The following is an 11791-nucleotide window of genomic DNA, read 5'->3' as shown; positions in this document are numbered from 1 at the left end:
TTTAAGCAGTGTTCATTTATTTGTTAGCCTTACATATGACACATTTTAAAAAGGGTGGGTTCCACTTTGTGGCCAATCAGTGCATTTAGCAATTAATACCTTGGGTTACTGTATACGAGACAGCTCGTTGGTCTCGGTGTATGGGATAAGACTGTCACTTTACACATCACATCGGCTGTCAAAACATCCAACAAATGAAAATAAAGAAAGCACAGTTACTAGAAACAAAAAGCACGAAACAATAAATAGATTTTATATATTCTATACATATCGATGTCTCATCTGCTCACAAGAGCCAAGTGTGGTTTTGCCTTAGGAAGCATATCTGGAGCAGTGCGCTTCCGACGAAGTAGATTTCAAGTGCAGTGCGACCAATTAGGACATGGGGGTGGGGGTTCATGGGGGTAGAATGATAGACCGGTGCAAAAGATGCAGAGGAGGTAGCCTGTGTCTCTTGTTCTGACCAGTAGAATCTTGTCACAGTGGGGCCTGCATTGAAAAAGCTCTGGAATGTCTGGGTGGAATGTGATTATATGGACATGGGTGGTCCCTGCTAGTTGCTGTACATTTGTTTTACCTGAGCAGGAAGTAGGTGCTGTGTCTTTAATAAGCAGAGAACCCCCCCCCCCCCAGTCTGTATATGTAAACAGGAAACTGAGCTTCAAACTGGAAACAAGCTGGTCAGTGACCCAATACCAGCTGGGGGCATTTGGGTTGCTTCTATTTGGAGCCCAGTTTACAAAGTAGCCAATATCTGTTCCCATACAAAACAATGTATTTCTTTTTTTTTTTTCTTGTAGGGGAAGAAGGAAACCCAAGGACAACGGCCACCTCCAATCCATGCAAGTACTAAAGGTATGTCGGCCATTTTTAGCTTTCATTGAATCAATATGCATGAACGATCACTGTCCCCATTATAGTTACACTTATCTGCTGTGTGTCTCTTTATCCCTCTATTCACCACCATGGAAATGAATGGAAGCAAAGTGCTCAGTAATAGTATTGTGTAATACAGCCCAAGGCAATGAGACTATACCCGTAACCTGTTCTATCCAAGACTTGGCCTGACTGACCGGGAGAAAACCCAGCTACATTGTTGACACTATCAAAGACCCCATTATCATGTCCCACAGAGAGAGCAGGACATATTCATAGTATAAGACAATGTTTGTAAGGAAAGTACTTCAGATATGCAGAGCAGGGAATCTTGACTGATGGTTTGGCGAGATCTGCCTGTTCTTTTGAGGCCCCTTCATCAGGTGGGGAACATGCAGGACAGGACATCATGGAGTGGTTAAAGCTTACAAGACATATTGTAGAAAACACATGAGAAGTGCTTAGTGTATGAACATGAAGTCCCGTGGAATGGTCTATAGACTCAATGAAATGAGATGGACACACACACACACATTGAGGAAGATTCATTGGTAGAGACCCGGTTGCTCTCACACCTGTAGGCGGAGCAAGCAAAAGCCCAGTGGATGAGTGTGGACTCTGCCTGAGTTAAGGAAAGCAAAAAATTCCATTTACAAATTTCTGTGCAAAATTGGTGAAAGGGTACCAAGCAGGAGAGGACAGAAGTAGTAGTTCAACGTGTCTCTGGGGAGAGCTGAGATTACCTGAAAGGTGAATTATAGCAGCAGTTAGCCAACATTAGTGTACGGAATGTGACTCAGCCCCCAGGGGTCCCCGGGTATCTACTCCTCCAGAGCCGAACCTGAGCATAGGAAGAAATGGCAAACTGATCCAGTGCTGGAGTGGGAAGGAATGACAGGTCAATGCTACAATTCATAGAACAAATACAAACCGCTATTCTGTACAAACATAAAACATTGTCAGAAAAATAAATTACTAAAAGGACAAATTCTCTTCGCAATAAATAGGTGAGTTCTGCCATCGGCAGGGCAGAATTTAACAGTAGGGTGCAAAGGGAAATCTATTAGTGCAGACAGGGTCCTGAGACTTCCCTGCAAATTAGACGGCACAGCTCCTGCTCTGAGACCGCTGTCAGGGTCAGTGGCTGGCACACAAAGGCGAAGAGACATGTTGGCCGATCACCAGCCTTACAACGACAAATGGAAGTTGAGGTCAGGAAGGAGCACTAGTCAATTCTGCTGCAATATCAAGTTCTCCAGTTCATCGGCAGAGCGCAAGAGGAAAGCTGCGGATTCTCGGTATCCGGCAATCAGCTGTCGCACAGCACCAATCTCAGTTGGGCTTAGTTGGGCACATGGCATCACTCTGCTGGTAGCAGAAGGGTGGGTGCTACCTGAAGCCAGGCCTTTCAGACTGAGATCAGTGGGACCTGTTTAAGGAAAGGACAGTCAGAAGGCCCATAAATAGCCTGATGCTTCCTTTACAGGACTTGGGCATATGCATGGGTCAGTACAAAGCCAGGTTCACCATAGGCACCCACATCATACAGAAAATAAGACGACACCCAATTTACCTTCTATATTGTAATTCACAAGGCACTACTAGTTGTGCAGTATACAGAGAACTATTGTGTACTTGCTTTAACCCACCCACCAATGAAAATGTTTCTACATGTGGCATAATAAAGAGAGCAGCAAGTATATTTCCTGTTCCTTTGCATGGCAGTAGGCACCAATGTGTTAATACCCTGTCATGTGACCAAAATGAACAAAGCACTCAAATTTGGCTCCTTACACCCAAGCATCCATCCTATTTTCTGTCATGTGAGCTCACCTAACTGCCAGCAGGGTTTCTGGGCTCTACCTGCTGAAGCTCCAGGTGCGGGTATTATTGCCCGTGTTAGTGTCCGATTGCTGTCCATCATGGCAGTCCGTTTGCAAAGCCTTTTGAGACCTGCGCAATAAGTCTGAATTTGCATCTGAGCAGATAATATAAGTGCTCTCCTCACCGTGCACTCTGCTGGATAGCTTTTGGTTGAGAGGATGTTGGAACAGTTACCTATAGGACTCAAGCTATCCCTTTCATTTTATGAGTGCTTTTGTTTGTTTGTCTCCCTTGATATTGAGACTAGGAAGAGGTGGATGTAAGTCTGACACCAGAACACCTGTTGCAGAATCTTTATGGCATTCATCCCTATTCTTTCTATAACCTCTTGCATTATGCCTCACTCGTTTATAATATCAGTGTTGCCCATTATCCATGCTACTTGAATGCATTTGTTTAATATTCATTCAAGCAGGGAACTTAACTTATCAGGTAAATTGTTCAACTATACTTTTATCAAGTAAGTGTAAAGTTTCCAACATCAATACAGGAGTTTGTAGCCTAATCACCTGCCAGGTTTTGGATTCATGCTCCACTTGAAAAAGTTTTTGTAACCAAGTCTCTGTTCTCTCTATAGGTACACAGCTAGCTGTTTAGCTGTGCTGTCCCTTTAAGACAAAGGCTCCTAATGCAAGGAGACGCTGGAGCAGACTGCCTTCTGGCATGTAACTATTTTATTGGATTCTTCTGAGCCTGTCAGGTTGTTCTCAGGTGCTTCAGAGTGTATGAACGTAAAACAGCAAATGGGCTGTCTGGCTATACCAGCGAGTGATCCGAAAACAATGAGAGGCTTTTTTAAGCCACAAGCCTGTTATGGATTGATTCATCCACTGCTGGTAAGGCTTATGTAAGCAAACTCCTGTGATATATGCAGTATATTTGCTTCCCAAATACCATTTTTGTCTAATGCAAAGGCTCTATTTAAGCCTGTTACTTCAGTATGGTTAATAGGTTAGCGAGTTCACACATAAAGTTCAGATATTCAGAAAACAACTATGATGTGTATCTCAGTGGGAGTCATTGTTACACTGATGCAACCCTTAATACGTCCATACTATGGTATTTCCCTGCAGTTATTCATTTTGCATGTTAAAGCAGTTTATTGTTACGTCATTGTAATGCCTGCAATATAACCAGTATTATCATGATATTACCATTGAGCATATAGACACCAAGTGCACTTCTCCAGTTCGATATTACTATATTGCAACTTCTGTAACGATCAGTTTTATAGCCATTCAGCATGTTAATACTAAGTGCACTCTTGCAGTTCACTATATTACCGTACTGCAATGTCGGCAGTTATCCAGTACTATAATGATATAGCTATTCTGCATATAGAAAGTGCAAGTGCACTCTTGCAGTTCACTATATTACCGTACTGCAATGTCGGCAGTTATCCAGTACTATAATGATATAGCTATTCTGCATATAGAAAGTGCAAGTGCACTCTTGCAGTTCATCATGTTTCCCACTTCTGCAGCTATCAGTATCTTGATATAGTTATCCAGCATATTAAAATTAAGTGTACTTCTGCAGTCCATTAGTACTTTATTACAACTCATGCAGCCATTAGTATTATCATGAGATAGCTATTCAACATAATATTACATGTAATCTATTAATTAGGTACTTTTGCAGTTCATGTTATGTGCTGCATCTTTGCTGTTTTCTCTCTCCCTGGCAACTACTTAACATGTTGTACTGGTTGTTAGGGCTTTTTATTCTATCATACAAATATTTGAATTCTGTATATATTTCTGCAGGTCACCATAACTAAGTTGAATGGCTAAGCTTATCATCACTTTCTGTGCTGTATCTACAAGGGTGCGTCTTTGTAGTTCACGATGTTCATATTGCAGCTACTTAATGTCTCAGGTACCATACTTTATTATCTTGTGATTTCTAAAGTATATTGATACTTGGTATATTTTGCATTGTTTTATTACCATGGTACAGTACTTGCTTTGAGCTACACTGATACTGTGCATTTTGACTGTCATTACCATGGGATAGTTTCTTGGTATAGTAAAACAGTCTACTTCTCTGCAGTTCTACCCTGCTAGATACTCTTGCATTTAATAATGTGGGATCACTGCAATATGTGAGAACATATCTTCTTGCCAGTTATTCAGTATTTATTTCTGTATACAGTCCTGCAGGTCATTGTCCGTATCTCTCAAACTTGCAGCATACAAATACTGTGGCTTTCCACAGTTTCTTGTTTTTATGAGGAGGAAACATTTGTGTTATTTCAAATCTGCATGACATCTGTAGTTATAGTTTTATCAGTCCTCTTTAGTCGTTAATTACTCCCATGATGCAGCTTTTAGTATATTAAATCTGTTTTGCATCTGCAGTTTAGCAAGCAGAAATTGGTGAGTACTAAACGATTAATAGTATGCAACTGCTCAGAGTATTAATTCTGTGCATAAGTTATTTATGTAGCAGATATATTCAATCTCTGTACTATATATAGTGAATATAGTACCCCCTATTGTAAAATCGAAGGATATTATAAGCTACAGAGGAATTCCATGACCATATAAAAGCACAAGGCTGAAAGCCGACTGCTTTTATACAGGTCATGGAACACTGAGGCTACTTCTAATATCCTCATATTTTTCAACCAAAGGTACTAAATTTATTATTATACACATGGTTTAGAGAGTCATGTGACAAATGACATCACTAAGCTCCGATTATAACTGATGACATCACTAAGAGCTGTTTAAAATTTACAGCATATTCATGGCTTATGTGTATTATATAGATATACACAATTCTGTATTGGCTATATTGTACTGGCATTATGGCAGTTTACTATGGTGTTTCATCAAATATTTTACAAGTTGGTAGGTTTCTTAACAGCTAAGTGCTATTTATAGCTGCATTGTTTCAACCAGAATGACTATTTTTGCATCTGGGATATTACTGCAGTTACCCCTGAGGTTATCACTGCAGCTTATCCAGGTTATCACTGCAGCTTCTTGTTCTATGCCTTGTTTTAGTATTGTCTGTATCTAATTCTTATACAGTTCATCAACGGAGTTGTAATGTCTTGTCACTACTTAGCACATTAATATAATTAGCTGCAGTGTATCAATTTAGGATGTTACTTTCTTGTGTTGTCTGCAACTCTTCACTATGGTACTATTGCGGTGTTTTGTGGTAGTGTAGCCTACCATTTTGGTTTTTGTTGTATGTTGATACATTATTATATGTTATAGGGTTGCAGATATAGTGTTGTGGATTTTGAGTTATGTAGCTTTGTTCAGCAGCTCTCCAGTTTGCAATTTCAGCTATCTGGTTGCTATGGACCAAGTTACCTTAGTAACAAGGCACTGATTTGAATAAGAGACTGGAATATGAAAAGGAGAGGCATGACTAGAGAGACAAATAATACAATGTAGCAATAACAATACATTTGTAGCTTTATAGAGAATTGTTTTTCAGATGGGGTCAGTGGCCCTCATTTGAAAGCTGGGGAGAGTCGGAAGAAGGCGGCAAATAAGTCAAAAACAATAAAAAATAAATTGTGAAGACCAATTGAAAAGTTGATTAGAAATGGTCATTCCTTAACGTCCTAAACAGCAGCACATATGGGGGGTTAAATATCCTTTACTTCTGATATGACAGACAAGAGCCAATAAATGATTAAGAGCCTATAAATTATATAGTAATTATATACTCCCCTAGATTTTGTTTTTTTTTCTTTCCTACCTCTTGGTAGGAAGACAAGGTGGTTTCCTTTTTTTGGTTGCAGCTCGGCATCCTGAAGATTCTGGGGCGCAGAGCCTCCAATGGCCGCTCAGGGAGTCACTTATGTAGTAGCTACCCTGGAGGGGAAAAACCCTCAGGCTGGCAGCAAACGGCAAGTAAAAGATTTATCGGGCTGGAGTGAGCAGACAAGTAAGCATTGACGGGAGGTGTTGTGTAATGGCGTCATCGTAATGCGTGGAGGCATGGAAGTGCCGTTTGATGCCAGACAACCCAGGAAGATTTAAAAATCTGCAGATTCAAGCCATACTGCCCTCGTTTTTGTGTATAATACACGTTCAGAGGGCTGCAGCTGCCTGTGGAAGCCTATAAAGGTATTGTATACCTGTATATTACGCTGACTCTTTTAAACTGTTAGTGCATTGTTACATTGCATTATTATTATTATTATAGCTGTCCAATTAAATGGATACTGTCAGAGGGAAAAAGACTTCCAAGACAAAGCATCTTGTCTGCAGAGAACGTGAAGCTCCTTTACCGGATAATTATCCGAGAGGCAGGTGTGAAAGCTGTTTGTCCAGGGAGGATTCGGCCGTTTCAAATCCTATGGATTCATCAGCACAGATGTTCAAAGAAATTCTTCTGCAGACTTTCAAGGAATTCAAGGAGTCTCTTCAAAAAGAAGGCCCCTCCAGGTAATACTCCCTCTTCTATGGATGACGGAGAATACTTAATCCTGGATGAAGTGTCTTCCTTTTCAGAGGATGAAGTTGTTGATACTTCAGTTTTTCAGATTGAGTCTATTCCAAATCTTATAAAGGCTGTTAGGAAAGAAATTGAGACTCAGGAAGGGGCAGATTCGAATAAAGCGGATAAACTGAAAAGTACAAGTTTTCCACTTCATCCAGTCATTAAGGATTTGATACAATTTGAATGGAAATGTCCGGATAAAGCTCCAGTAATTAACAAAAGGTTTAAATCCTTGTTTCCTATTGAGGAAGAAGCAGAGAATTGGGAAACTCCACCAGTGGTGGATGTAGCTGTAGTCTTTATACGAGAACAACTATCCCTGTTGAGGATGGGTCAAGTCTTAAGAGATCCGATGGATCGCAGAGCAGAGAACTCACTGAGACGAGTTTATTCTACAGCATCAGCCCAGTGTAAGCCATTAGTGGCAGCTTCTGCAGTTTCAAGGGTTTTAAGAAATTGGCTAACCCAATTGGAAGAGGATATTAGAGCCAAAGTTCCCAGAGACCAGCTCATTAAATCGTTGAGAATGCCGAAGTTGGCTACTGAATTTGTGTGATTCATCTATAGAATCTTTAAAATTAGCCTCAAAGGATATGGTGCTTTCAACTACAGCCAGGAGAGCTATCTGTCTTAAACCGTGGTCGGCTGACACCACCTCTAAGGCTAATTTATGTAGTATGCCCTATGAACCTGGCCATCTTTTTGGTTCTAAATTAGACATGTTAATGGAAAAACTGTCTACTGAGAAGGGCAAAAACCTGCCTCAAGATAGGCAGAGGCCTAGGTGGAGAGGTTCTTTTTTTCATAGGCAAAAGAGATCGCCAACCAGAACTCCACAAGCCAGATTTGGAGATAGAGACAAAGAGAAGGAGAGAAATCAGTCCTATAGGACTCAAGGAAGATTCCAGAGAGCAACACGTGGAAGATCTAGAGCTCCCCCTGCTGCACGTAAGTGGGAGTTCTGACGCCAGAAGTCTGCCAGTCGGGGGAAGACTCTCTTTTTTCCTAAACCACTGGCAAGAATTAATTTCAGACAGATGGGTTCTGCAATTAATACAGGAAGGATATTGAATAGAATTTCAGAGCCTTCCTCCTCCAAGATTTCTCTTCACACCAAAAATTTTTTCTCAGGAAAAACAGGAAGCTCTGGAAGAAGCAATAATATCTTTCCGCAGAAAGAATGTTCTGGAGAGAGTTCCAGAATCAGAAAAAGGAGAAGGTACCTACTCCATCGTTTTCCTGGTAGCAAAACCATATGGTACATTCCGTACTATAATAGACTTAAGATTTGTAAATCAGTTTATCCAGAAGAGGCATTTCCGGATGGAAACTGTCAATTCGGTATTTCATCTGTTGGAACTCAGAGATTATCTAGCTACCATCGATTTCAAGGATGCATACCTGCATGTACCTATGTTCAGGGCACACAGAAAATACCTAAGAATTGTGGTCTTCATTCAGGAACAACTAATTCATCTCCAGTTCCGTGTGCTACCATTTGGGATAACTTCTGCTCCCAGAGTATTCACAAAAGTGGTAGCGTAGGTCACGCTGTCCTGAGGAGAGAGGGAGTCCACATTGTCCCATATCTGGACGATTGGTTGCTGAAAGCAGCGTCAGCAGTTCTCCTTCAATAACACCTTCGAAGGACCTTGGAGATACATCAGTATTTAAGATGGATTGTCAATGTAGAGAAATCCTCTCTTCAGCCTTGCAGAAGGAAGCAGATCCTAGGGATGTACTTCGATACAACCAGAATGTCAATCTCGTTAACACCGCAGAGAATACACAATCTTCAGGATCAGGTATTTTGCTTGATGAATCCACTACCAGTCCCCCTGAGACAGATGATTAGGACTCATGGTTTCTTCCATAGAGGCACTTCCGTGGGCGAGATATCATATGCTTTCCCTCCAGCAGGAAATCCTGTTTCTATGGGACAGAAGGGTGGAGTCACTGGAGGTGACACGGTTCATTTCCGAGGAAACAAGGTCAATTTTACATGTGGTTGCACCTGGACAGGCTGAAGGTGAGCAGGCCAATTCTGGAACCAGACTGGCTCCTGGTTCCTACGGATGCCTCTGCCATTGGGTAGGGAGCACATTACGAAAATCAGACTGCTCAGGGCCTATGGAATGCAATGGAGAAATCCCTCTCTTCCAATTTCAGGGAAATGCGAGCTGTCTTACCTGCTTTGGTTGCTTTTCAGGTATTTATCACAGGAAAAGCAGTAAAGATCCAGTCGGACAACGTCTTCTTCTCAGAGAAATACAGGAAATCCTGTCGTGGAGCGAGAAGAATCTGTTGGCTATATCTGCTGTTCACATCAAAGGTCTGGACAATGTGCTAGCGGATCAATTAAGCAGGTCCATAATAGACCCCAAGGAGTGGTCTCTGAAAACATCGATCTTCCAGGAACTAGTTCAGAAATGGGGAAGACCAGAAATAGACCTGATGGCGAGAAAGATAAATGCCAAAGTTCCAAGGTTTTGTTCTCTCCACAAGAACGATCATCCATGGGCACTGGATGCAATGTCGATCACATGGGATTTCAATCCAGTATATATATTTCCACCGATTCCAATGATTTGCAAAGTTGTCAAGAAATTGCGTCAAGACCAGGCGTCAGCCATAGTGATTCTCCTCTTCTGGCTGAAGAGAATATGGTTCTCACAGGTGATGCAGATGAGCCAGGGGAATTATTGGATTCTTCCGAAAATCAGGGACTTAATCTCTCAGAATCAGAGACATTGCCTGGACTTGGAACGCTTGAGACTCACTACCTGGAAGTTGACAGGCCCTTATTAACCATTTCTGGTCTTTCGGATAAAGTCATTTTTACACTGCTCCATTCTAGAAAGTCTTCTGTAAGCGTTGGTGCACAGAACAAGAAGTGGAGGCAAATTCTCCTATCAAGAACATACTGGATTTTTTACAGCAAGGTCTAGACAAGAATTTAAGGTTTGTAAAAGCTGCACACGTACTTAACCCTACTGTTACGAACCCGATACCTCAGTGGGATCTTAATCTGGTATTGGAAGGGTTATGTGATCCTCCTTTTGAACCGCTGGAAAAAGTGGATATGAAACATCTATCTTTCAAAGCTGTTTTTCTTGTTGCCATTACTTCGGCAAAAAGGGTAAGTAAGATTCAAGCTTTAGCATGTCGAGAACCGTATCTTCAGTTTTTTCCTAATCAAGTCGTCTTAAGAACCCTGCCAGATTTCAGACCTATGGTTGCTTCTAGAGCCAACATCAACCAGGAGATTATTTTACCTATTTTTTGTCCAGATCCACAATCTGAGGAGGAGAAAAGATATCATTCCTTGGATTTGTGCCACATTATTAAGGAATATTTATCTACAACTAAAGGTTTTAGAAGATCGAGAAAAATAAAGGTAAGGCTGCTTCCAGACTTACCTTGGCTCTGTAGATAAAAGATACAATTCAGACTTGCTATATATCAGCCAACCGCATACCTCCGCCGCTCCTGAAAGCACATTCAACTCGTGCAATGGCGACATCCTGGGCAGAACGATTGTTGGTTCCACCTGATCAGATTTGCAGAGCGGCCACTTGGTCTAGTCTCCACACATTTGCTAAACACTACAGATTGGACATCGAGGCTTCCCAGGAGGCAGCCTTTGGTAGAGCAGTTCTCCAGTCGGTGTTCAGGAAGCAGTGATCCCACCCTGTTACTTGCTATGTCCCATATGTGCTGCTGTTTAGGACGTCAAGGAAAGAGGAAATTTTACTTACTGTAATTTCTTTTTCCTTGAAGTCCATACAGCAGCACATCTGATTCCCACCCTAATAAATATATATTGAAGCATTCTCTGTACTCTTATTATAACACAATCTAGGGGGGTATAGGGGAGTAATTTACAGGCTCTTAATCTTGTCTGTCCTATCAGAAGTAAAGGATATTTAACCCCCCATATGTGCTGCTGTATGGACTTCAAGGAAAAATAAATTACGGTAAGTAAAATGTCCTCTTTCTTGCACATACTAAAAGTAAACTTATAGGTAAACCACCCCTTTAAGGCTGAGTCCTACAGTGCCACAAATACAATCTGAAAGTCAAAGAGGGGTGAGAATGTTAAAAGGCTGTTGTGACACTCTTTTGTGTATGTTTCTATATTGTTCAACTGTGTTGCCATGTCAATTTTATTTTTTTCAAGCAAAAAATATTCTACTTATGACTTATGTACTTATGTTTTCTGCAACAACAGTTTAGTCTCTTTTCTAGAAAATATTTTTGATAGTAATCTTCCATTTCTATATTGCTTAGCTGCAACTATCCACAGTATTAAAGTTAATCTATGGAGTAACTGCTCTAGTAAGAGGGGTGCAGTGGCCTGTATGTTGGTTTAGCTCTCGCTGTTATTCCCTCCCTAGGCGTGTAACTTTTGTACATCCCATTGGTACCCATTGCCATGCGAAGGAACAGGAAAATCATATCATAATTACCAAGATTTTCTTTTCCTGGGCTGTAGCATGGCAGTGGCCACAGACTTCTCAACCCTAGTGGGAAGAGCTCTCTGCTTACCATGAGATGGATG

The 11791-nt window shown here is 41.2% G+C and overlaps 1 protein-coding gene across 4 annotated transcripts in view; it reads right to left on the bottom strand.

Moving 5' to 3' along the window:
• Positions 1–11791, bottom strand: part of nol4l.S (nucleolar protein 4-like S homeolog) — a 20310-nt gene continuing 8519 nt past the window's right edge. For all 4 annotated transcript variants that reach the window (XM_018237897.2, XM_018237898.2, XM_018237899.2 and 1 more), the window contains one exon: positions 1–2305. In XM_018237897.2, the coding sequence (XP_018093386.1) occupies positions 2106–2305 (200 nt within the window). In that variant the 3' untranslated portion in view covers positions 1–2105. The remainder of the gene's footprint in view (positions 2306–11791) is intronic.

Source organism: Xenopus laevis, chromosome 9_10S (assembly GCF_017654675.1).
Source record: "Xenopus laevis strain J_2021 chromosome 9_10S, Xenopus_laevis_v10.1, whole genome shotgun sequence".
Classification (NCBI taxonomy): domain Eukaryota; kingdom Metazoa; phylum Chordata; class Amphibia; order Anura; family Pipidae; genus Xenopus; species Xenopus laevis.
This window is presented reverse-complemented; position numbering and strand designations above follow the sequence as displayed.